Source organism: Antechinus flavipes, chromosome 3 (assembly GCF_016432865.1).
Source record: "Antechinus flavipes isolate AdamAnt ecotype Samford, QLD, Australia chromosome 3, AdamAnt_v2, whole genome shotgun sequence".
Classification (NCBI taxonomy): Eukaryota; Metazoa; Chordata; class Mammalia; order Dasyuromorphia; family Dasyuridae; genus Antechinus; species Antechinus flavipes.
In genome coordinates, this window is record NC_067400.1 from 83121915 (window position 1) to 83147465 (window position 25551).

General features: G+C 36.7%; 1 protein-coding gene across 1 annotated transcript in view; it reads right to left on the reverse strand.

Annotated features, from left to right (window-relative positions):
- KIAA2012 (KIAA2012 ortholog) overlaps positions 1 to 25551 on the reverse strand; it is a 160144-nt gene that overhangs the window by 123673 nt on the left and 10920 nt on the right. The window contains 2 exon segments of the mRNA XM_051990518.1: positions 840 to 1002; positions 23039 to 23308. Coding sequence (XP_051846478.1) covers positions 840 to 1002; positions 23039 to 23308 — 433 coding nt within the window.

Sequence of the window (25551 nt, forward strand, 5' to 3'; positions counted from 1 at the left end):
TTCATTTACCACAATGAGAGTGAGGCTTCTTTCAGGGTTTCTATTTCACTTTGGAGCCATTTTTACTAGGGAATTATCAACCTGTATTAGCAAGGATCTTCATCATTTTCTTGTGGGGGGAGTTGGGTGGAGAAAAGCCACTTCTTATTTACTTGAAGCTTTGAGATGACCTCAGCACAAGGGGAGAGGCTGCTGATAAGGAAGTGTCCTCCTAGTGGATTGGGAGAAATAATGGGCAATATACAGCCTAGTGGTATGGTGGGACTGAATGGTGGACAATGGACCCAAAGATTTATTGGGGGATGTGGTAGATTTTGCTCTGCTGGTTGGGAACCTCTGAATTAAAACAAAATTGACACCATACTTTAGGCAGGAGTAGTAATTTTGTTACTTAAGCCTTCTGGGATATATAGAATTAGATATGGAAAGAACTATAGAAATCAGCTAAGGCGACTTGATCATTTTCTAGTGAGAAAGTTGAAATCTAGAGGAGTTCAATGATATTCCACATTTAAGTGGAAGAGCTGAGATTTGAATCTAAGTCCTCCAATTCCATTTATGCTTCAGTGGGATATTAGGGGCAGGAGTCAGGAAGTCTCATCTTCCTAGTTCAAATTTGACCTCAGACTGACTGTGTGATCCTGGGCAAATCACTTAATCTTGGATGCCTTATTTTCATCACCTGTAAAAATAATCTGGAGAAGAAAATGACAAATCACTCTAGTATCTTTGCCAAGAAAACCCCAAATGGGACAAAAAAGACTGAGTCCCAACAATACTGGGACATTTAAGTTAGATTTACCTACACTCTGCTCTCATTCACCAATCTCATCACTGACCTGAACACTGGAGCTTGTACAAAGTGCCCGGAGTCCAATTTTTAAAGAGGCTGAGGAAGTACCTCTTGGCTGAATAGCCCGGACGGATCTGTTGTTCAGCCTGGCTATGCGGCTTACTTAGGAAATGTAAGTATGGTTGCCAACCTTGGTCCTTCTGATCCTTCTGCAGGAATAACAGACAAGAGACAAACTCATTTGTTAGGGGCCGAGAGGCTCATGCAGCTGATACAGTTGGGTTCACAGATCCCTCATCAATATTCTTGGGAAACTCCCTAAAGGTGCCTGAAGACAACAAGAGAGCATATCTCAGCCAACAAATACAAAAGCTGAGAAATTGCAGGATGAAGTTCTTAAAGGCCCCAACAGATTTGGAGTTGGAGGGAGTCAGGAAAGAATGACAAACACCAGATCTTGAGTTAAGATAGAACATCAGAGAGTGATAAAAACTCCTTAGAAGAAAATACATGACCTAACACACTCTGGAAATTATTTCTGAAATATAAAAGCAAGTCTTTGATAGTTCAATTCATATACCTCACTCCTATAAATTAAGTGGATTATCAAATATATATAAGTATATCTATATATAAATGTATATCAAGTATGTTAAGTATAATTATCAAATTAACTTGATAAATATAAATATTTTCAGTTTTTTTTCTTTTGGGCTATATCTTCTTTCACATTATGAACATAGAAATGTTTTACATGATTGGACATATATAGCCTATATCAAATTGCTTATCATCTTAGGTAGGGAAGAGGTGAGAAAGGGAAGGAAAAAGTTTGAGACTCAACATTTTTAAAAAATGAATTTTTTGCAAATTAAGACAACTCTGAGGTACCACTACATACCTCTTAGATTGGCTAAGATGACAGGAAAAGATAATGATGAATGTTGGAGGGGATGCGGGATAACTGGGACACTGATACATTGTTGGTGGAACTGTGAAGAAATCCAACCATTCTAGAGAGCAATTTGGAACTATGCTCAAAAAGTTATCAAACTGTGCATACACTTTGACCCTGCAGTGTTATTACTGGGCTTATATCCCAAAGAGATCTTAAAGGAGGAAAAGGGACCTGTATGTGCAAAAATGTTTATGGCAGCCCTGTTTGTAGTGGCCAGAAACTGGAAACTGAGTGGATGCCCATCAGTGGGAGAATGGCTGAATAAATTATGGTATATGAATGTTATGGAATATTGTTGTTTTGTAATAAATGACCAGCAGGATGATTTCAGAAAGGCCTGGAGAGATTTACATGAACTGATGCTAAATGAAGTGAGCAGAACCAGGAGATCATTATACATGGTAACAACAAAACTATATGATGCTCAATTCTGATTGACATGGCTCTCTTCAACAATGAGTTGATTCAAATTAGTTCCAATTGTCCAGTAATAAAGAGGGCCATCTACACCCAGAGAGAGGACTATGGTAACTGAGTGTGGACCACAACATAGCATTTTCACTCTTTCTGTTAGTGTTTGCCTCCATTTTTGTTTTCCTTTTCAGGGTTTTTTTTCTTTCTAGATCCGATTTTTTAATCCAGAAAGATAATTGTACAAATACACACATATATATGTATATACATATACATATATATATGTTGTAACATATAATTTAACACATTTAACATGTATTGGACAACCTGCCATCTAGAGGAGGGAGTGGGGGGTGGGGAAGGAGGAGAAAATTTGGAACAGTAGGTTTTGCAAGGGTCAATGTTAAAAAAATTACCCAAACATATGTTTTGTAAATAAAAAGATTTAATAATAAAAATGAATTTTTAAATTGTTATTCTATTTATTTATTTAGTATTTTCCCTGGTTATATTTAAGACAAATTTTTTTACATTAATTTTAAAGATTTTTGAGTTTTATGTTCTCTTCCTTATCCCCACCCACAATTAAGAAACCACTTGTGAAGTTATGCAAAACATTTCCATAGAAGTCAAGTTGTGAGAGAAAACATTTATCTCTCACCGTAATGAATATAAAAACCTTCAAGAAAAATTAAGTTAAAAAGAAAGAGATAGTGAGAAAAATAGAGAATGCTTCAATCTGTATTCAGACTCAATCAGTTCTTTCTCTGGGTATGGATAGGATTTTTCATAAGTCTTTCAGAGTAGGCATAGATAATTGTATTACTAAAAAAATAACAGTTATTTTCATCCCAGAATGTTGCTATTACTTTGCATACAGTATATTTCACTTTGTTCATGGAGAACTTTCCAGGTTTTTTTTTTTTTCCTGAGAGCATCCTGCTCATTATTTCCCAAAGAACAATACTATTCCATCAGAGAAACTTGCTTCAAAATTATTTTTACAATTACTGTTGCTAATTGTATTTCCCCCATTTATTCATTTTCTTCTTTCAACTGTCCTTCCTCAAGTGTTTTGCTACTCCCTCCCCCAATATGTCCTCTCTTTTATCACCCTTCCCTTCTTCCCCTATCCCCTTCCCCTACTATTTTTCTATAGGTAAGATAGATTTCTATACCCCTATTGAGTATATGTTATTTCCTATTTGAGCCAATTCTGATGAGAATAGGGTTCATTCACTCACACTCTCCTCTCCCTCTTAGGAAAGTAAGTCATCAATGAAAATGTTAGACAACTCATGACCAAACTCAGATCCAGGAGCACTCTCACCAAAGACTTCTTTCTATGTTGACATTGTGCCTTTAATAACTATTTTTGGATATGGCCATTCTACCATTTTTCCAAATCTACCAAATCAAACTACCAGCTACCCTGACTTTTTAACAAAAAAACAGTAAGAGAAACTTTGTAAAGGGATTTGCTAAAATCTGTTCTTTTAAATTTTATTAGTCCAAGCTTTGAACCCACTATTATAGAAAGAGAGAGAGAGATCTTGAAACAGCTTCCAACTGGAGGGTTGTACCAAAGCTGAGTCTCTAAGTTCTATGACTTAACCTAATAAAGTAATTTGCCATGGATATAAAATAATCTGGGAAAAGGTGAGAGGAGAAAGGTAGTTAGTTGTCTGTTGTTTAGGTGCCAGGCTAGCTTAATTAGATTGTGAAAATTAATGCTGACCTTGGTCTTAATTATGCTGCTTAGTGGAACCAATTCACACCTTGAAACCATAAACCCATTTGTGCTCTGGGGTGGGTGGGAGTAGGGGTGAACAGAAGAAGCTTTCTGCCAGCTTTTAGCCAGATGAGAAACTGTCTGCCATTTAGCTGATGAGAAACTGTCTGCCTGTAGATGTCTTAAGAAGGCATGTGTTTGGCTTCAGAAAAGGTGTTTGTAAAAATGTCCTGATCTGTGGCTACATAATGGAAATAGTCCCTAATGGTAGATTTTTGCTTGAAGGAGGAAGAAGGTGTGAATTTAGGATTGACTTAAGGAAAAAACTACCTCATAACCAGAGTTATCCAAAAGTGGAATGGGATGATAAGATATATTTGGACCCCCCCTTCCCCATTAAGGGTTCTTCATGCAAAGGCAGAAAGAATGCTTTTCAGGTATATGTAGACACTAGAAGGAATTCTTACCCAAGGTATGGGCTGGAGTAGAAAGCTTCTGAGATCCCTTCTAACTGTGAATGAGGAACATGACACTTACAAAGGAGGTAAATGGTGGGGTGGATGTAGATTGAACAAGGCTGGCCCTTTTTGTGTCTATACACAGATGATTGGCAGCCATCTACATGACATCTGAGAAAGTGGAAGAAAGCACAAAATGCCTGACCACCCATAAGGTCCAGAGGAAAGAATAGTGGGTTCTCCCTGCCAAATCTATGTAATTTTGAATAAGGTGAAATGTATCTTTGTAATTTTGAATAAGGCACTTTTCTCAACTGAGCTTCAATTTCCTTATCAGCAAGCAAAATCAAGAGCTTAGATTAGACCACAGATTCTTAACCTGGGGTTAGTGCAGAAAAGGACCATGTGGTCCATGTATAGATTTCAGGGGATTTAGATGGGAAAAATATTACATTTTATTTTCACTAAATTTTAACTGAAATTTGTTATTTCTTCAACTATGAAAGTAGGCAACAAATATTATTTTGAGAATGTATGTTGTCAGTTGACAAGCATTTATGAAACACTAATTATGTGCAAGGCAGTGTGCCAAGCACTGGATTTCCTCACTCTCCCAAAGGGGTCCAGGACACAGAAAATATTAAAGACCCTTCCACTAGATGATCTCTAAGCTCCCTGATTTTATGAGCTTTGGAAACCTGAAGGGAGCTGTGCAGGCAGGGAGATTCTTCTTATCTCACAGAAGTGCTTTCTCATACTTCATTGTCTATGTCCACATTTACAGAATAATCACTGACATTTCCATAGTACTTTAAAATTTACAGAGTACTTTATGTACATCATGACAACTCTGTGAGATACATATTTTATGATCTCTATTTCATAATTGAGAAAACTGAGGTCCAAAGACCACATATAGCTAGCAGGTATCAAAAACAGGATTTGAACTATATCTTCTTGATTCTAAGAACAATGTCCTATTCACAACATCATTCTGTTTTTCAGGCCATGAAACTCTCAGACTTAGAAAGATTGGTGAAAGCTTCTAACATAGAGTTATAGAGGGTGGGAGGATGGACTTGACCTTAGCTTACACATGTCCACAGTGGACCGAGATGCTATCGACTGGGGAAATAGAAGGAAAGGAACAGCAATCAAAGTAACAAACTTAGGCTGCACTAGAGAAATGTAATAAAATCAAATTGTGGTACTGGTGAAGACGTATTAAGGAGGCGATGATGTGGGGAGATGAAGGAGGGGTTGATTACATTTAACTAGCTTTGCTCCTTATGTGATAAATGTTAGTTCTGTCTCTGGACTCAGGTATACTTTGGCACAGATTTATCTTCTCTTCATGAGACTGTAATTCTTGAAAATGCAAAATATGTGTTTTACACTAATATTTGACACACTATACTTAATGTCTTACTATTTGTATCAACTTTCAAGGATATTTAATTTCCTTGGACCTCTGTTTCCTTAATTGGAAAATCAGGGGGTTAGTCATCCATATTACTGAGCTAAATATAAAAGCTTGGATGCTCATTACTTCTCTTCACCAAGACCTAAATTCTTGAAAATGCAAAACATGTATTTTACACTATTATTTGACACATGATACCTAATGCCTTATGATTTGTATCAACTTTCAAGAATATTTAACTTCCTTATACCTCTGTTTCCTTAACTGTAAAATCAGAGGGTTAGTCATCCGTATTATTGAGTTAAATATGAAAGCTTGGATGCTCATGTACATCAAGATTGTAATTCTTGAAAATGCAAAATATGTGTTTTACACTATTATTTGACACATGGTACCAAATGCCTTACTATTTGTATCAACTTTCAAGGATATTTAACTTTCTTGGACCTCTATTTCCTTAATTGTAAAATCAGGGGGTTAGTCATCCATAATACTGAGCTAAATATGAAAGCTGGATGCTCATGTACTTCTCTCCACTTAAATTGTAATTCTTCCAAATGTAAAATATGTGTTGTGCACTATTATTTGACATATGACATATAATGTCTTTCTACTTGTATGAATTTTCAAGGTTTTTAACTTCCCTGAACTTCTATTTCCTTAACTATAAAATAAGTGAGTTAGTCTAGACATCATTTAATGTAACTTCTAGCTTTAAATGTATGATACTAATTAAGAATAAGCCACCAACATAAATAGAGATAATACATAATATTACATGATACTGGAAGTACATTGGAGAGGCTGAGAACAAATTAAGTTCCCAGGAGGATGAACCCAACCAATCAAGGGGAATCAGGAAAGATTTTGGAAAAGAGACAGCATTTAAGCTAAGTAACTTAACAGGCTTGGCCGGAGATCCTGATCTAGATCTGGCCACTGGACCCCGATAGTTCTGGAAAAGATGAGGCAGGTGACCTTGCACTAATTCTCTCACTGAAATTTAATTCACTGGTAAGTCATGACATCCCCTTCTTGATGTCATGGTCCTTTCAAGAACGAAGGGCAAACAACAACAATTTAACAGGCAAAGAAATAAAAAGATCACTGATCACATTGTTGGTGGAATTGTGAACACATCCAGCCATTCTGGAGAGCAATTTGGAACTATGCTCAAAAAATTATCAAACTGTGCATACCCTTTGATCCAGCAGTGTTTCTACTGGGCTTATACCCCAAAGAGATACTAAAGAAGGGAAAGGGACCTGTATGTGCCAAAATGTTTGCGGCAGCCCTGTTTGTAGTGGCTAGAAGGTGGAAAATGAATGGATGCCCATCAATTGGAGAATGGTTGAGTAAATTGTGGTATATGAATATTATGGAATATTATTGTTCTGTAAGAAATGACCAGCAGGATGAATACAGAGAGGAGTGGCGAGACTTACATGAACTGATGCTGAGTGAAATGAGCAGAACCAGGAGATCATTATACACCTCAACAATGATACTGTTTGATAGAAGTGGATCTCTTCGATAAAGAGAGCTAATTCAGTTTCAATTGATCAAGGATGGACAGAAGCAGCTACACCCAAAGAAAGAACACTGGGAAATGAATATAAACTGCTTGCATTTCTGTTTTTCTTCTCGGGTTATTTATACCTTCTGAATCCAATTCTCCCTGTGCAACAAGAGAACTGTTCGGTTCTGCAAACATATATTGTATCTAGGATATACTGTAACCTATTTAACATGGAAAGGACTGCTTGCCATCTGGGGGAGGGGGTAGAGGGAGGGAGGGTAAAAAATTACCCTGGCATGGGTTCTGTCAATAAAAAGTTAAAAAAAAGAAATAAAAAGATATTAAGGTAACACTATGAGTAAAGGTATAGAAACGTGAGAGCACAGGGTTTCTATGAGAAGGAAGGGGACGATCATTGATTAAACACCTACTATGTGCCAGACACTGTGTCAAGCACTTTATACATATTATCTCAGTGTGGGAGAAGTATCTATCTGAGCACCAAGTCTAATAAGATCAAGAGAAGCGTTTCTGTAGGAATCAGGGAAATGAATAGTGCTTGAAGAGGATTAATATGAGATAAATTTAAAAATCTGGGCTAGTACCAGATTATAGAGAGCTGAATAATAAATATTAATGATAACAGATAAAGTGAATTGGCTATGCTCTCTAGAAGTCTAAATTGCATGGATGTTTGAGATCTCAATAGAGAGCATTTAATAACCTCTGTAAGTGTCTAGACAGCTTACATAGCACTAGGTGTGTACCTAGCATCATTGAAATGCAAGAAGAGACTGGAAAGAACAGCCTGTCCAATGTAGGAATTCTCATGGCTCTTTCCAAAAGGCATGTAACAACAATAAAGGAGGGTGGGGGTGATAGATTCAAAATGACCTTAAAATTTCCTGTCTTGTCTCTGAATTCCCAAAAACACAAGTCTTGGAGACATTGCCAGTTAGATAGGACTAGCTGCTAGATATATTACTATAGCTATTTCTCCTGTTTATTCCTCAACTAGCATTTTCCCCAGTGCATCAGGATACCAACTCTCCAAACAGGCCTCTGTCAGTTTAGGATGGGGATGACACACTGTATGGGTTCAGGCAGGCCCTCTGTTGTTATTATTCTCATTATTTAGTGTTTTTGGAGTACAGCATAGTTGCAAAGTGCTTTATTGTAGGTGGCTTGTGCAATAGCAGCATCAACTGCCAAGAAAAGTTTAGGGAATCTCTTTTCCTGGGGGCTAGAGATCATCAATTGTGCTTTTGCCTGTATTAGGAGGTTGCTATTGACCTTCTGAAGTATTTTCCAACCTTATTCCACTCAAAAACAAAATATATTTAGTGCCTACTATGTGAAATGTACTGAGCTAGGTGCTAGGAATATAAAAACAGAAAAAGATATAGATCCTTAAGGAACTTAAACAGTGTGAGGCAGAATAAGATATGTACACAGCTCTGATTCAAGCAAGAGAGAAATCATGACAGAGGAAAAATCCAAACAAAAATTTTATGAGAAATTTAAAAAGTGAGAAATTTTTCTCTCCCAAGGTAGAATAGATCAAGCAGATAATATGGTAAGCATACAAGTTTGGCCAGAATATAAATTCTATGAGGTGAAATAGTATGAGATAAAGCTAAAAGGGGGATTGGAATCAGATTATAGAGGCCACTGGATACTAGTGGTCATAGTTTTGAGAAGAATGATGTAATCAGAATGTTTTATTTAGGAGATTATATGGACAGTGTGAAAGAAAAAGGCTAGGAATAAGAAATGTAGTCAAGAGGAGATTATAATATTGGAATAGTCTAGGTGAGAAGTGCTAAGAGGTTTAATTAGGATAGTTGCAGTAGAAGTAAAAGAGATGGAGCAGATGTGGTAGATATTATGGAATTAGGAATAACAAGATTTAGGAACTGGGTGTTGGAAATGGGGGAGGAAAATGGAAGTCAAAGATGAATCTGAGATTTCAAGTCTAGTGATTTGGAAAATAATAGTGTAAACAGAAATGGAAATGTTAGTAGGGAGGACTGATATGGGGAGAATATGAATAATTTCATTTTGGACATATTGAGTTGAAGATGGCAATCCAATAGAAAATACACAGCAGGCAGTTGGTTTTTAAAATAATTTCTCTTGTGTATTTTTAAAAAATTTCCAATGGTATTGTATTTTTCAAATACATATGAAAATTGTTTTTAACATTCGTTTTTGTAAGACTTGTAAGTTTCAAATTTTTCTTCTTCCTTCCCTTACCTTCCATACCCTAAGATAGTAAGTAATCTGTTCTAGGTTAAATATGTGCAATTCTTTTAAACATATTTCTATCTTTGTTAAGTTGTGCAAGAAAAATCAGACCACAAGGGAAAAAATCATGAGAAAGAAAAAAAAGAAATAAAAAGTGAAAATACTCTGGATGTGAATGGCATTTTCCATCCCAAGTCTTTTGGAATTGCCTTGAATCACCACATTGTTCTCATGTGTATTTTGAGATATTAATAGGATTGATTTCATGAATCTCCTTTAAAAAGATGGATGTGCTGAGGCAGAGGGAAACAATGTTGATTAGGACCACACAAGAAGTCAATCACATGAGGGAGGCTTCATTTTGAAGAGAGGAGATAAAATGACTGTGATATAAAGACAAAAGGCATAAATTAAAAAAAAAATAATTTCAAAGTGTTTTTAGCATTTAGAATTGAATTCATGTGTTCATTATTATGCAGCTAGGTGGCTGGCCTGAAATCAGCAAGACTCAACTTCCTGAGTTCTAATCTGATCCCCTACATTGACTATCTGTGTGATCCTGAGCAAGTTGGTTAATTCTGTTTGCCTTAATTTCTTCATCTGTAAAATGAATTGGAGAAGTAAATGGCAAGCTTCTCCAATATCTTTGCCAAGAAAACCCCAAGTTGGGTCATGAAGAGTTAGACATGACTGAAATGACTGAACAACAACAACATTCATTAACTTGCATGAAAAATTTTACAGTTGGAAAGGGGCTATCTAGCCTTCCCTGTGCCAGAAAAAGAATATAAAAACTCTCTTTACAAGCTACCCAACAAGTAATTATCCAGACTTTGCTTTAAAATTTTCAGTGGGGAGAACCTAAAAATTCCAAGGTATCTCATTCCTCTTTTAGATAGGCCTATTAGGAAATTTTCCCATACGTCAAGCCTAAATCTGCCTTGTTGCAACCTAAGGTCTATGACATATATAATTCCATGAAATACTTGAGGCTTTCCCGTCTCACACTTGAAGTCCCCAGGATAACCACATTCCAGATGTAAGGTCCTCCACACATTTAAATACACTCCAAGTAGTTCACTAGTCTGCACTAAGACTTTTGTCCTGCCACTGAACTTTGATGACTCTGGAGCAGTGAGTGATGCTGATGACTTTTTGGAGATCTCCCTCACTTTAATTCAATTCACTCACAAGTCAAGATATCACGCTAATGGTATAATTGATTCTCTTCAAAAAATGAAGAATGAACAACAATATACAATTATTTTAATGAAATTGCATAAATTCAAAAGTAGCAATAGAATTTTCTTTCATAAATCTATGTCATACTCTCCCACAAATATACATACCATCAGTAAAGAGAGTAGACAGAAAGAAATAATGCAGAGGGGGAGGGTCAGTGTGATCAAATTGCCAATATGTAGCCCCCTCAAATTAATTTCAGGGCTGCTTTCTAATACACCACAAAGGGCTTTTTGGTTCTGGAATGCCATGATTTTCTTCAGGCCTCCCAAGCCCTTTGGGTTTTGCCTTACAAATAAATCTGAGAAAGTACAAAGCCTAAACTAAGAGAAAAATTCATTATTTTCTTCCTGTCCCACATTCCTGCTTTATTATGTATGCGTGGCCACCAATAAGCATCTCAGGTTTTTAGTTGCTTTACTCATATGACAACCCTTAAAATTCTTAGTCAATGATCATATTTCCATAAATCTTCTTTTCTCCAGGACAAATATCCCCAGTTCTTTCAATCAGTCCTCATAAGGCATGATCATCTAGGTAGCCTCTGGCTGATCTCCAGCTTGTCAAAGTCCTTTCTAAAATATTGTGCCCCAAGTTGAACAAGATACCTGATGTGGCCTGATTAGGCACAGTACAGCTGGGCTACTGCTGATCACTTCCCAGATCTTGAAAACTAAATTTCTTAATACAGAGTGATTACCTTTTTACCTTTTTTGAGGGGGCTGAAATATCACATTGTTGACTCATATTACCCTTGTGGTACTATAAAACCTGGAATTTTTTCCAGTTTTTTTTATCTCAAATGTAAGACTATATTTATTCATGTTAAATTTCATCTTATAGAATAAAATAAGAAGGTGTGGAAGGAGCCATGTTAAGTTATACATACTAATGCCTGTTGTAGCTATGAACTGGTCCAGACATTGTGGAAAATTATTTGGAATTATGCAAGAAAATTCTCTAAACTGTTGTTATGGCATGTACTATGTGCTCACTATACTATCTAGCTTTTTACAAGTCTATCATTTGATCCTCGTGACAATATTGTGAGGTAGATGCTATTATTATTATTATTATCATCATCATTATTATTCCCATTTTACAGTTGAAGAAATTAACTCAGAGATTAGGTGACTTTCCTATATAGCTAGGAAATATCTGAGATCAGATTTGAAACTCACGTCTTCCTGACTCCAGACCCAATAGATCCTTCTGCCACTATGCCTGCCTCTATTTGGTATATATTCCAAAAGGCTTAAAGACAGATGCCAGAGATATAAAAATCTTAAAGCAGTTTTATGTTAGTAAAAAAAAATGGAAATACAATAGGTTGCCATCAATTGGTAAAATGATTGGGCAAAATGCCGTATAGGATATGCTGGAGCCAGCTCTAACCAGCTTATAAAAGCTGATTACTAAATTTTCATTGTGACCATTTAAATCTCAGAAAGTGACAATCACTTCAAATGAGGGCTTGATTTATTGTTTTTTAAATTTAACAATACAAATAAAACTTAAAAGTGGGTATGTAAACATTTTTTGGGGAAGGAGTACCATCCTCCCAAAACATTTATTAATAAAACCTTATATTGCTCTATATACATTGCTTAAGTATCTACTGATACGAGGAACATAGTAGAAAGCTCAGGGAATGAAGAAATTAGCAATAGATTGAAGTTCTGATGACTGACTATAGGATAATAATAATACTCATAACTGAAATTTATATGGTACTTTGGGCAGCTAGATGGTTCATTGGATAGAGAGCCAGGTCTGGAGTCAGAATACCTGAATTCAGATCTGGCCTCAGCTACTTCTTGGCTCTGTGATCCCGAGGAAGTCATTTAATTTCTCTCTGCCTCAGTTTCTTCATCTGTGGGGAAGAAAATGGCAAATCACTCTAGTTTCTTTGCCAAGAAAATCCCAAAACAGGTCATGAAAAGTTGGACAAGGCTAAAACAACTGAATAACAACATATATAGTATTTTAAATTTTGCAGAGTACTTTGTATCCATTATTTCATTTGAGCCTCACAACATCTCTGAGTGAAATGGAATAAATATATTGAACTTTAAGAAACAATGTATATGAATGATTCAGAGAAACATGGGAAGGCTTTATGAACTGATGCAGAAAAAAACAAAGAATAGGAGAATAATCTGCTCAGTGCCTAAAGAAATGAAAGTGCCTAAAGAAATAAAAGGTATTTAGCTTAATTGACATCATCAATCTTGGTCCCTCAGAACAAATAAATGAAACATTCTTTCTTCCTTTCAAGAGCAAAGTGAGGAATTGCAAATAGGAAGTGTTGCATATGTTGTCAAACAGGGTCATGTGGAAGGCCAGTTTTGCTTAATTTTTTTTTCTCCATTGCAAGGGAAAGTTCAGTGGGGGAGGAGGAGAAATGATTATGATTTTTCTAAGTGCCTTAATAAAAATTTTTTAAAAATCGTCTTAGACTGGTTATAAAGATATTTTCACATTGTGTCTCTATCATCGAATATGTTAGCTATTTCAGCTTTTCTCAGCTAACTTGAGAAACATGATACCCATTCCTTTATTCTCTGATAAAAATGTCTAAAAGTTGAGGGCTAAGGACAAATTCTGGTTCCTCCACCAGAGTTCCTTCTGTGATACCATTTATGACTGATTTTTGCATCAAGTCATTCAAACCAATTCCAAGACTATCACACGGTACTTTTATCTAGTCTTCATGATGCCATCTTTCCCATGCTATGAGCAGAAAAGCTATTTTGTTAAATTTGTCTGATGCTAGTGAACTATATAGGCAAATTAAAGATATAATATTGACCTGACCTACAAGCCTAATAGCCCACTCAAAAAAAGAAAATAAGTTAGGCTGGCAAAATCTGTTTTTGATGCAGTCATTCTAGCTGTAATCATTATTTCATTACAACATTACTGTGATCATTACTTCCTTTTCTAGATATTTATTAAACCATTCTTTTAATGATACAGTCTAAAATTTTACTAGTAACTGAAGCAAAGAATTTACTGGTTTATGGTTTGTATACTTTGTTCTCTTCTCTATTTTGAAAATCAGGATATTTGCCCTTTTCTGGCCCTGTCTCATCTCTCTATCCATATCACCTCTCCCACTATCCATAATTTATCAATGATCATTGATGGTGATCGACTCAACAGTAACACCAGTTTTTTCCATCCTTAGGATGTAGTTCTTTTGGTCCTGATAACATGAACTCACCAAGAACAACTAGATGCTATTTTATTTTCTATTTTCTTACCTTGGGTTTTAACTGCTTAATAGTCATTCTTTTTGCTTCCATCCTTTCCAGTCAAAAGCTTATTATTGTTGTCAGAGGAAACATAAATTAAATAAGACTTGAGTATCTTTGAATTCTTCTTCTCCTATGCTATCATAATTTCTTTCATCATAACCAACAGTCCCCGCTCTTTTTTGGTCCTTCTCTTGTCTCTGACATAGCTTAAAAAAAATCTAACACTATTTGTTGTTTAGCATTCATTAACAACTGCAACTTACTCAAGATTTCAGGGCTTTTGATATGAATCTTATAGAACCAATTTAACTGTCTTTATTTCACTTTATTATAGTAGTTCTAGTACTAGTAATAGTAGTGGTAGTGGTGGTAGTAGCAGTAATAATTGTAGTAGTAGTAGTAGTAGTGGTGGTGGTACTGGTATTGGTAGTAGTAGGAATAGCAATAGGTTATAGTAGTAGTGGTGATAATAGTAGTAGTAGTGATGGTAGTGGTAGTAATTATAATAGTAGTAAGTGGGAGATGGTGGTGGTAATAGTAGTTATAATAGTAATGTTGTTCAGTCTTTCAGTCCAGTCTTACTCTTCATGATTACATAGATAGAATCTATGATTTGTTTGGATTTTGGGGGCAAAATTTTCGAGTACTTTGCCAATCTTCAATCTCCAAAAAGTCCCCATTTTACAGATGAGGAACTAAGGCAAATAGGGCTTAAGTGATATGCGTAGGGTCACAAAACTAGTAAGCATCTAAATCTGAATTTGAACTGAGGTCTTCCTAACTCCTAGGGAATCCAGTGCTCTATCCGCTGTGCCATCTAGTTGCTCCAATAATAATAATAGCTGATATTTCTATGGCACTTTTTATATGCCAGGCATTGGGCTAAGTGTTTTACAATTATCTCCTTTCATCTTTACAACAACTTGGGAGTGGGTCTGGTTATTATCCCCTTTTTACAAATGAGGAAACTATATATTTTTTCAAACCTAAGTTGGTGAAAAAGTTGCCTGTGTAACCACATCAGTCTCTTTAAACAATTCTTTTTTTTTTTCCTTACTGGAATTCTTTCTTTCTTTCTTCCTTCCTTTCTCACATAATATGTATCTATGATCAGCTCTGAGCTTCCTTACAATGATTTCTATGTGTAGAACTTCCTCTCTCTTTTGAGAAGTAGAATTTTTGTCCATGGGAATCTTACTTATCCTTTTTCTGAACCCTTTGAAATATGCTCTCCAAAAATCTAGGGTGCGGTTCAGACTATTTCTGGCTTTCTTTTCCTTTTCTATTGTGAATGCTAAGATGGAACAATTACTTCCCTAAAAGGTTCCCATCATTTCTGCTGTAGCAACCATTTCTTTCTTGGTGAGAATAAAGTCTGCAGCAGCAGTTTCTTCTGCCCACAAATTTAACTTCTTATCCCACTCTCCAAAGTATCTCCTCACCTAAAAAGAATGAGCAAGAGAAACAGTGGACTACAGAAGGGGACGGGGAAGGCAGTTTCTAAAATGGGGAAGTAAACAATGACAGGAGGAGGTATTGGCTGTGAGTTCGATTTAGATTGCTCAAACCTGCTATTGTGGTATTTGCCAATCAACTTTTGGCTTCTAGTTTCCTCTGAAATGACTAATTAGTGTGCACAGAGCAGCCCATTATCCCAGCTCCCACACCACGTGCTCCATTTAACAGCTGGCCTGTAAGGACCTGTCCTTCTTCCTGAATGCCAGGTGTAATGAATGGCTCCCAGGATCCTGATGACTTGGGAGGTACCTGACCTCACTGACCCTCTTGACCACACTAGCCAGGTGCTAAAGGGTTGAAAAACCTCCCTGGCACCTGAAGCAGTGTTGATTTTTAGAAAGACCCGGCAACTGGCAGGGATAAAAGACTTGGTAGAGCTCATGGTTCACTAAAAAATCAGAGACATAATTATTACCTGAGTTCTTAAGGAAAAAAAAAAAGGCAGGGGGAAGCTAGGTGACTTCTTATCCCTGAGTCACAAGGCAAATGGCTAGGCAAGTTGGTAGAATGGAAAGACTTCTAGATTCAGAACCAGATCTGGTGTTTGAATCCTTCATTCGATAATTAATTGCCTATGTGACATTAAGAAAGTCACTTTCATGTCTCTGGGTTGAGAGAGGGGGGAGCGGAGGAAGAGAGGGCGAGGGAAGAGGGGAGAGAGAGAAAGTAGGAGGGAGGGGGATGGTAGCCCACACTGTGACCCTATTATTAGGGTGACAGGCTGGCAGATCTCTTGAGCTGCATTGGGCTCTATTGATCAGGTATCCATACTAAATTCAGCATTTGATAAGTTGGGTAAGAAAGAAGTCAAAACAGGTAAAAAATAGGGCAGCTAGGTGATGCAGTGGATAGAGCACCAACCCTGAAGTCAGGAGGACCTGAGTTCAAATCTGGTCTCAGACACTTAACTAGCTGTGTGACCCTGGGCAAGTCACTTTACCCTAATTGTCTCAGAGGAAAAAAAAAACCAAACAAATAAACCATAGGTAAAAGATCTTATGCTAATCTGACAGGGATCAGGTAGGACCCCTGCAATTTTAGAATGGACCAAGATTGGGAGATTTGGCCTTAAAAAAAGAGAGAGGATGTTTAAGGAAGTAAATAATAATAAATTAATAGCTAGCATTAACATAGTGCTTTAATGTTTGCAAAATGCTTTACAAATATTATTTAATTTTATCCTCATGACAACTCTGGGAGGTAATTGCTATTATTATGTTATTATGTATTTTTTATACATGAGGAAAGTGAGGCAAATAGCGGTCGACTTGCCCAGGGTCACATAACTAGTAAGTATCTGAGGTCAAATCTGAACTCAGGTTTTTTTGATTTCAGGTCTAGTGCCCTACCCATTGTGCTGCCTGTCTTCCATTTTAGCTCTGAACCCTATAAACTTTGGTTCTAATGATATAATTTGTCAGATTATACCAGGATGATGATTGGATAGCATATAAGGTTTGCAAAGTGCTTAATATACATTATTATACTCAATCCTTACAACTCTGGGACATAAGTATTACAGACTAGGAAACTAAGGCTGAGAGATTGGTTACACTAGTTAGTGTCTGAAGTGGGATTCAGACTTGGTTGGTACTTTCTGAGTCTAGGTCCATAATTCTTTCTTAATGAGAATAAAGTCCACTGCTTCTGGAAAGTACAGACTCACCACAATAGATAAATAATCTAAGGATATGAACAGATAGTTATTAAGAGAAAAAACTTTAACCCTAACCCTAAATAACCATAACCCTAGTCCTAAAATACCTCTTGACTCTGACCCAATCATAACTCTAACTCTGATTCCTGTCTATTTCTAGCCACATGAAAAAATGACTACTCCCAATTAGAAAAATACAAATTAACTTAATCCTGAGATGCTACCTCACACCATAAGATTGGGAAAGATGACAAAAAAAGAAAATGACAAATGTTTGAGGGGTGGGCTATAATAAATCTCTTGGTGGACCTTGAAATGGATATCAGCATTCTATAAAGCAACTGGGAATTATATACAAATGTTATTAAACAGTGTATGACCAAGTGCCACAGGTTTACTTCTGCTAGACCTATATACAAAAAAAGATCAAAGAAAGAAGAAAAGGTCCTCATATGTCAAAATATTTATAGTAGTACAATATTTTTATAGTGGCTAAGAATTGAAATTGAAGGGATTTCTGTCAGCTGGGGAATGGTTGAACAAGTGCTATATGATTATGATGGAATGCCGTTGTGCTATAAAGAAATCACAAGCAGAATGATTTTAGAAAAACCTGGAAAGACTTACATGAACTGATGCAAAATGAAGTGAAAACATTATACAAAGAAAAATTATATTGTGTGATAATCAGCTGTGAATGATCTACTTATTTTCAGTATTACAATGTTCCAAGGCAATCCCAAAACACTCATGATGCAAAATACTATGTCTCTACAGGAAAATCTGATAGTCTTAATGAGATCAAAATATATTATTTCTCTCTGTCTCCTCTTTCTCTTTCTGTCTCTGTCTCCCTCTTTCTCTTTTGGTTCAAGTTTTCAAGCACAAAATGACTAATGTGAAAATATGTAAAACATAATTGTCCATGTATAATCTATATCAGATTGCTTATCTTCCCAAGGAGGAAGGGAGAGAATTTAGAACCAAAATTTAAAAAATAAAACAATTGTTACAAATTGTTTTTACTTGTAATTGGGATTAAGTAAAGTACTTTTTTAAAATGCTGTGATCCTGGGAGAAAAAGTAGCTGCATAAATTTGTGGTATATGAATAAAATGGAATCCTATTCCATTATTAAAAAAAATGGGGAAATGGATGATTTCAGAGACATGGAAAGACTTGTAGGGACTGGCACAGAATGAAGCAAGTAGAACCAAGAGAACAATTTATAAAATAACATCAACATTATAAAACAATTTTGAAGACTTTTATAAACCAATGATGAATGAAATGAGTAGAACGCAGAGAACAATTTGTCCAGAAATAACAACATAGCAAAGACAAGAACACTGATCAATGCAATGAGCATCTATAATTCTCAAGAATTAATTATGAAAGATCCTATCTTCTGACATAAAGACTGATAGACTTTGGGTCAGAATGAGTCATCACACACACACACACACACACACACACACACACACACACGAATGACATTGTCAGTGAGGAATTTTATTTTGCTTGACTATGTGTGTTTGTAAAAAGGTTTGTAAGATACTTTACATAAATCATGTTATTCTCACAATATCCCTAAGAGGTATTTGCTATTATTATCTCCAGTTTTACTGATGAGGAAACTGAGTCAGAGAAAAGTAGATAAATGACTTGCCTAGGATCATACAATAAGTAAATGCCTTAGGCAGGATTCAAATTCTCTGATTTATAGCTTCCAGTCTCTATGTATTATCCCACCTGCTACATTTTTCATATATAGGTTGAACTGAAGGACCTTTGAGGTTTCTTCCAACTCTGAAATCCTATGACTTTGTTATTCTCAGAAAGAACAGATCAGCTTTTTCAGAACTGCAGTATGAAGAGATCATACAGTGAAAGTGATGATGTAAATTAGGAGAGGTGGGGCAAAGGCTGTCAGTATAATGAGACAGAAAAGATGAAGGTTGCATTAATAGTACTGAGGCTTAAATAATTTACAATAAATCACTTTTTGCTGTTATGATTAAAAAATAAGGTATTTGGGTTACATGGATTTCTGGTTTAGTGAAAATCACCAGATTATCAATATCCCAAGTATTACAATACAATACAATAATATTACAATACAGTAAATCACATGACATGAAATTATACTGATCATAATTTAATCTCTTTGATGATTCATAAGGCACTTTTGGGATCCTACAGTGCCTCAAGTACATATTTTTGTATATTATCAATAGACAGTATTGTTAAAAAAATCTGGTTATTTAAATTTTCAAGTTGTTCATGTTCTGGACCTAAAAGAGTGATTAAAGGAAGGGAATAAGCATTCAAATAGTGCCTACTATGTGCCAGGCACTGTGCTTTTTACAAATATTATCTCATTTAATTTTTACTTCAACCTTGGTGTTATTATCCCCATTTGCAACCAAGTATCAGAGGAGGTATTTAAACTAGATGACACAGTCAATGATGTGTTATCCATAGAGTCAGGAAGCCAAAGTTCAAATAAGGCCTTAGACATTAACAGCCACTAAGACATTAACTTAGATATGTAACAATAATTGGACGTGACTGAAAAAAAAAGGACTAAATGACAATAATTTCCTGCCTTCATTCCACCATCTTGGTTTCACCTCCCCCTGACAATGACTTCCCAACTTCAGGTCCGTTATTTTAGCTACTGTTCCACAAATTGTCCACAATACTGTGTTGTGTGAAGCTAAGGCCCAGGAAGACAGTGCTCACTTAAAGAATGTTTGAAAATGGTTGCTTGTGTTTGGGGAAAAAACAGCCAACAAAATGACATTGCCGTATTTCCCCTGGAAGCCTGAGAGCTTTGACATCTAATTTCTTAGTTTAACATTTATCTTTACTCATTAAGAAGTTGTGTCATCAAAAATGTCAAGGAGTAGGTGTGCATTGAGCTATCAAACTCAGACATATTGCCACATCTATTTCAGTAGATCCATATATAGAACTTGAGATGATGTGGGATGCTTTAAAATTTTAATTGCCACCTATTTGAGACAACCTCATTTCCCACAGGTTTGAGTGGAGACTAAGTTATGTAGGTCTTTCTAATTAGTAGTTAAACTTTTATGGGTTTTTCTGTAAGCCCCACTACACATTGAGCTGACATTTTCCCTCTAACCACCCTCACCCCCTGGCTTTTTGATTCCATTATTTTGGTTTTAGTGCTTTTAGCTGCTCATTTTCATTTTGAATCAAAAAAAAATAATAACAAGCAACATTATTTGGGAGATGATCTTTTTTTTTTTTAAAACTATCTATGGGTTTTCTTGTTTCCTTTAGTGTCATACCTCAGCTCTCCAGGCTCCCCTCTCCCCTCTCTTCACTCCCCTAAACTATGGTTTTTCTAATCAAGTGGTTCAATCTCATAGCTTTCTACTATTCTTATTTCTTCTATTCCTCAATATTGTCATTACTTATTTTATGCTTCTTCTCCCAATGTAGGAATGCAAAATCTTTATAAGCAGAAAGCATAGTAAAATAAATCTTTTTAATAGAATTCCTAAAGTCCCTTCTCTTGGCCAAAAGCATCATTATAGCCCTCAGATGTTACAATTTGTGTAGAAGGAGAATATTACAAGCAGAAATATGACCAACAATTTTTGTGCCTCAGGTAAGTAACATGAAACAAACCTTCAATTCAGTTGGCCAAGGGAGGAGGTAGAAACTCCAGAATAGTTCAAGGCTGCTGAGGTAGACACAGTGTGGGAAGGAAGGAGAATGCCAGGCTAGGGGAAAAGTCACCGGTGTGGCTACTAGGGAGAGAGCAGTGCCACCTGGTATTTTCCATTTAACTAATTATCTTTGACTTTCAGACTGCATGCACTATTGGCACCCTCAAAATTTCAGTGCCCTGGTTCAAAACTCCAGTTGCTCAGCCCTAGTTATAGTTCTGATCAAAAGTTTCAAGTATATATACTATTAAGTTCCTATAAGTTAATATAAATATTCCTTTCATATATTCATATCTTTATGGATTTTTAAGAATACTATATCTGTTAAGAAGCATACACATCACTATATTTGTGTTCTACATACATGAATAAATTTCCTCTGATATAGTTAGACTAGAATTATGTAAGAAAATATAGACTGGCCAGCTAGGTGGCAAAGTGGATAGAGCACCAGCCCTGAAGTCAGGCAAACCTGAGTTCAAATTGCCTCAGACACTTAAAAAAAATTCCTAGCTGTGTGATCCTGGGCAAGTCACTTGATCCCAATTGCCTCAGAAAAACATATATATAAAATAGACTTACTGAAATGTGCTTGTTTTGCAGCCTCTGAGATGAGTATAATGGAGGTTTTATGTATAATGCTTATAGATCGCAAGGTGATCCACCTCTCCAGCAAAGTTACTGTGTAGTTTATCAAAATGAATAGAATAGAATGGAATTACAACTTGTGATCTGACACAAAGAAAACAGAGCACAAAATAGCTCAGCTTGTGCCTATTTTGCCCTCATCAGTTTGCTATCAATTATTTTCATAGTTATTATCTAATCTGTGATTCACACAGATGAGGCAAAGTGCACACACGTAAAGGAATCAGGATAAATTTGGATAATCTCCATCAAGCAAGTCAGGTAAATTCAGGTGATGTGAAATTATTTGTCAGAATTTCTGAGAGTTACGATGGTCCACTTGTCCTCTCTCTAAGTTCTGAGAAGCCAAATGGACCTCCATAAACCTCCCTGGGAAATACTGGATAAATCTTTGCAGTATCCTCAACTGTTAAGACCTGGAAAGAGTTTTAGAGGCTGCCTCCTTTAGCTCTCCACCCAATTCAGAAATACTTCCTACAAACATCTCTGGCAGCTGGTTATCCAACCTCTAGAGATCGGGATGGAGAGAATAATCCATGAAGCACTGGACAACTCTAGCTCTTCGGAAATTCTTTCCTAGGCTGATCAAAACTCTGCCTTCCTCTAGCTTCATTCATGAGTCATAGTTCTGACCCCTGGAGCAAAACAGAAGATAAAAGTCTTACTCTGACAATGAGAAGGGGGAAAGTGAAAGTTTATGGCAGGTATAACAGGGATGGGGGATGTGGAGTAAAAAGAGAAAGGATGCAAGACATGGGAAAAGATAGTCAACAAAACAGATGCTTCATGTTTACATAGGACTAGATAATCTGTTTCCTTTTAGTTCTAATTTTGTTATTGAACACAGCATAATTTCATTTTTATATTTTTTTTCAAAGAGATTTGACAAATAACTCATTTGAATCTCATGACAGCTCTGCACTATCTATAAACAGGGTTGTTAACAATCTGCATTTTATAAATAACCATGCCTTAAGGTTTACAAAGAATTAAGCCTATAACGTCTTATTTGATCCTATGAGGTAGGGCTCCTTCCATTGTAGCTGGAAGGGAGCTCAGCCAATTCAACTTCATTATGTTACACCTTGAGAAACTGAGACTTTGGGAGGTTAAAAACCATGGCTAAGGTAGTACAGGGAGTGTTAAGAGATGGGATCCGAACCCTGTACCTTTTCTTTCTACCATACCAAGGAAGTATGAGTGTTAACACCCCCATTTTATAGAGGAGAAAACAAAGACTCAAAGAATGATTTGCTCAACACTGTCTGGCCACAAGCGACAGAGCTTGGATTCACTTGTTGGTTTTCTGACTTCGTTTTCAGCGTTCCTTCCCTTCCATCACCCTCTGAATGAACGCATGAGTTGCCTGGGATTGCCACCAGAGCTAGAATGAGACCTGGGATCTGCCATTTCTTCCTCCAACATGCCTTCTCCTTAACACCTGCAGAATGAGCCTCATACTCACCCCATCACTCCCATATGCCAATATGGCAGCTGTCAGGTCTTTTAGTGTGTGCAACGCAAAACCTGACTTCTTCTTTTGGTGACGGTAGGGACGGGGTCCTTTTTTCTTTTCTTCTTGTTTCCATGATGGTTCTGCAAAGTCTTCTGAGTAAAGAATTAAGGCCCCCTTTCGGGTACTGTAAGTTTTAGGAAGGGATACCCGTTTAATTTGTGTCCCATCCTGGGACCAGCTGATCAGGGATTTTTCTTGGGGTGTCCAGTTCAAATAATCCTATAAAGAAAAGCAACAACCGCCAGTATACAGCCACTTTAAATAACCACCTTGGACAGCATCACAGAGGACATGCATTTGTGTGATTGATGTTTTCTGACATTGATTTGCTCCTGTCGGTTCTACCTAATGTCAAGCATCTTAATATAATTCATATAATCTAAATTGCTCCTTAGTGCTAATGATTAGTAGGCAGAATTGCTATATTCTAACCTGTAAACAGCCACTTTAAACAGCCACTTTGGATCCATCACAGAGGACATATATTTGTATGATGACATTGATTTGCTCCTATTAGCTCTACCTAATATCAGGCATCTCAATATAATCCATATAATTTAAGTCTCTCCTCATTGATAATGATTAGTAAGCAGAATTGCTATATTCTAACCCATATAACTTGTAGGTGGGCTATTTATTGTAGCAGATTTTAATAGCAGTAAATAAAGATTGAAAGGCAATATGGAATAATAGAGAACTGGTCTCAAAGGCAGAAAGATCTGAATTCAAATCCAGTCGCTGATACATACTGGCTATGTGATCCTAAGTCAATTATTTAACTTTTCAATATTTAGGGGTCCTCAAACTATGGCCCATGGGCCAGATGCAGCAGATGAGGACAATTATCCCCCTCACCCAGGGCTATGAAGTTTCTTTATTTAAAGGCCCACAAATCAAAGTTTTTGTTTTTGCTATAGTCCGGCCCTCCAATAGTCTGAGGGACAGTGAACTGGCCCCCTATTTAAAAGTTTGAGGACCCCTGCGTCTAGGCAAACTTTCTAAGACTGTAAGTCACAGAAGTGACAGGACAGGTTCAATCCCGGTCCCTGTTACCTACATGTGGGTACAAGCCTGATGTAAGGTCACTGATAAGCCAGTGCTTTAGCTTGGTGGTCAGCAGATAACTTGACACAGATCTCCAACATCATGTTTGAATTGTCTTTTCTTCTCACCATCACTCTAATTAACCACTCAACCAAAATGAAGGCTCATGTACTCTCCATATGTTATATGTAATTTTATCTAGTTTGCCTCTTTAGGAGGTTATAAAGCCTTCTATATATTATTCGTAAATCTGTACCATCAACAACCATCTGCAATATGGGCTTCTAAACCTAGACAGGACAAATACCAATATAATAAGCACAATTGCTACTGAAATCTCTTTGTGACACAAAACTTTCCAGGGTTCCTCTAATGTCCCATTTGTCTTCTAATATTTGATTCAACAAAATTCCAGCTTAACAAAGAATCTGGGCCACCTCCCCATCCTCATCTTAAGTTTGTTGTTGTAAAATGTTATCTACATTAAATGTTGGCTATGAGACAAAAGTCCCAGAATATTAAAGAGAATGTCATAAATTATTGGGCAGGTACACATCCCCCTAGCCACAATAACATACCCTGTTCTAAAAACTCAATCTAGCAACATCCTTGGAAGTTTCCTATATGGAAATTCTGGTTTTGGACCAAATCCTTTTAATTTCCAATTACTTAGCCCAGCCACACCAATCTGATGACAGCAGATGAGGAGGTTGGGGTAGGTGGTGGCTCACATTCGGTTAGACAAAAAAAAGACTTTCTTGAAGTCCAAGGAACAACCACAGCCACAAGGGCATAAATGACCACCACACCAGGTACACAAAATCTGGAGACCAAAAGGACAGCCTGCTCTCCTCCCACCCCCAAAAGTACTAGGCTATCACCTGCAGGACTGACCTCTGGTTCCAAGTAGACCTCCAACCTTTTCTGTTTGTTCTGGACCACTTGCCCATTTCCACGGCTCAGGAGGGAGAGAGAGTGAACATATTTCATTGCTTGCTCCTTCTTTTCAGAAGCCATTCATCTTGCTTTTGAAGTCTGAAACTGCTTACACCTTAAGGTTTCTTTAGGCCAGCCGTGAGCCCCAGAACTTCACACATTGGCCTTTTATTAGGTGCATTTACCCCCCTCTTATGGCAGTTTCTTAATGACACCCTGCTCCACAATTTATACAGTGTGGGTCTTTGTCAGAAAAAAAAATAAAACCTCCCCAGATCTTTCTAGTCCCAAATCTTCCATCCCTCCCTGCAAACTCTCTTCCTCTCCTGCCTTCTGCGAGGACTTGTTGATGTTCCGTACTGGTTGCTTTGCTACAGGACTCGTAAGTCCAGAGATTCATGAAACACCACTATCCTTCTCTTTGTGAACAAAGCTTGTTTCCCAGTTGCCATGGCAGCAAAGGGAAATTAAGTCCCTTAAAT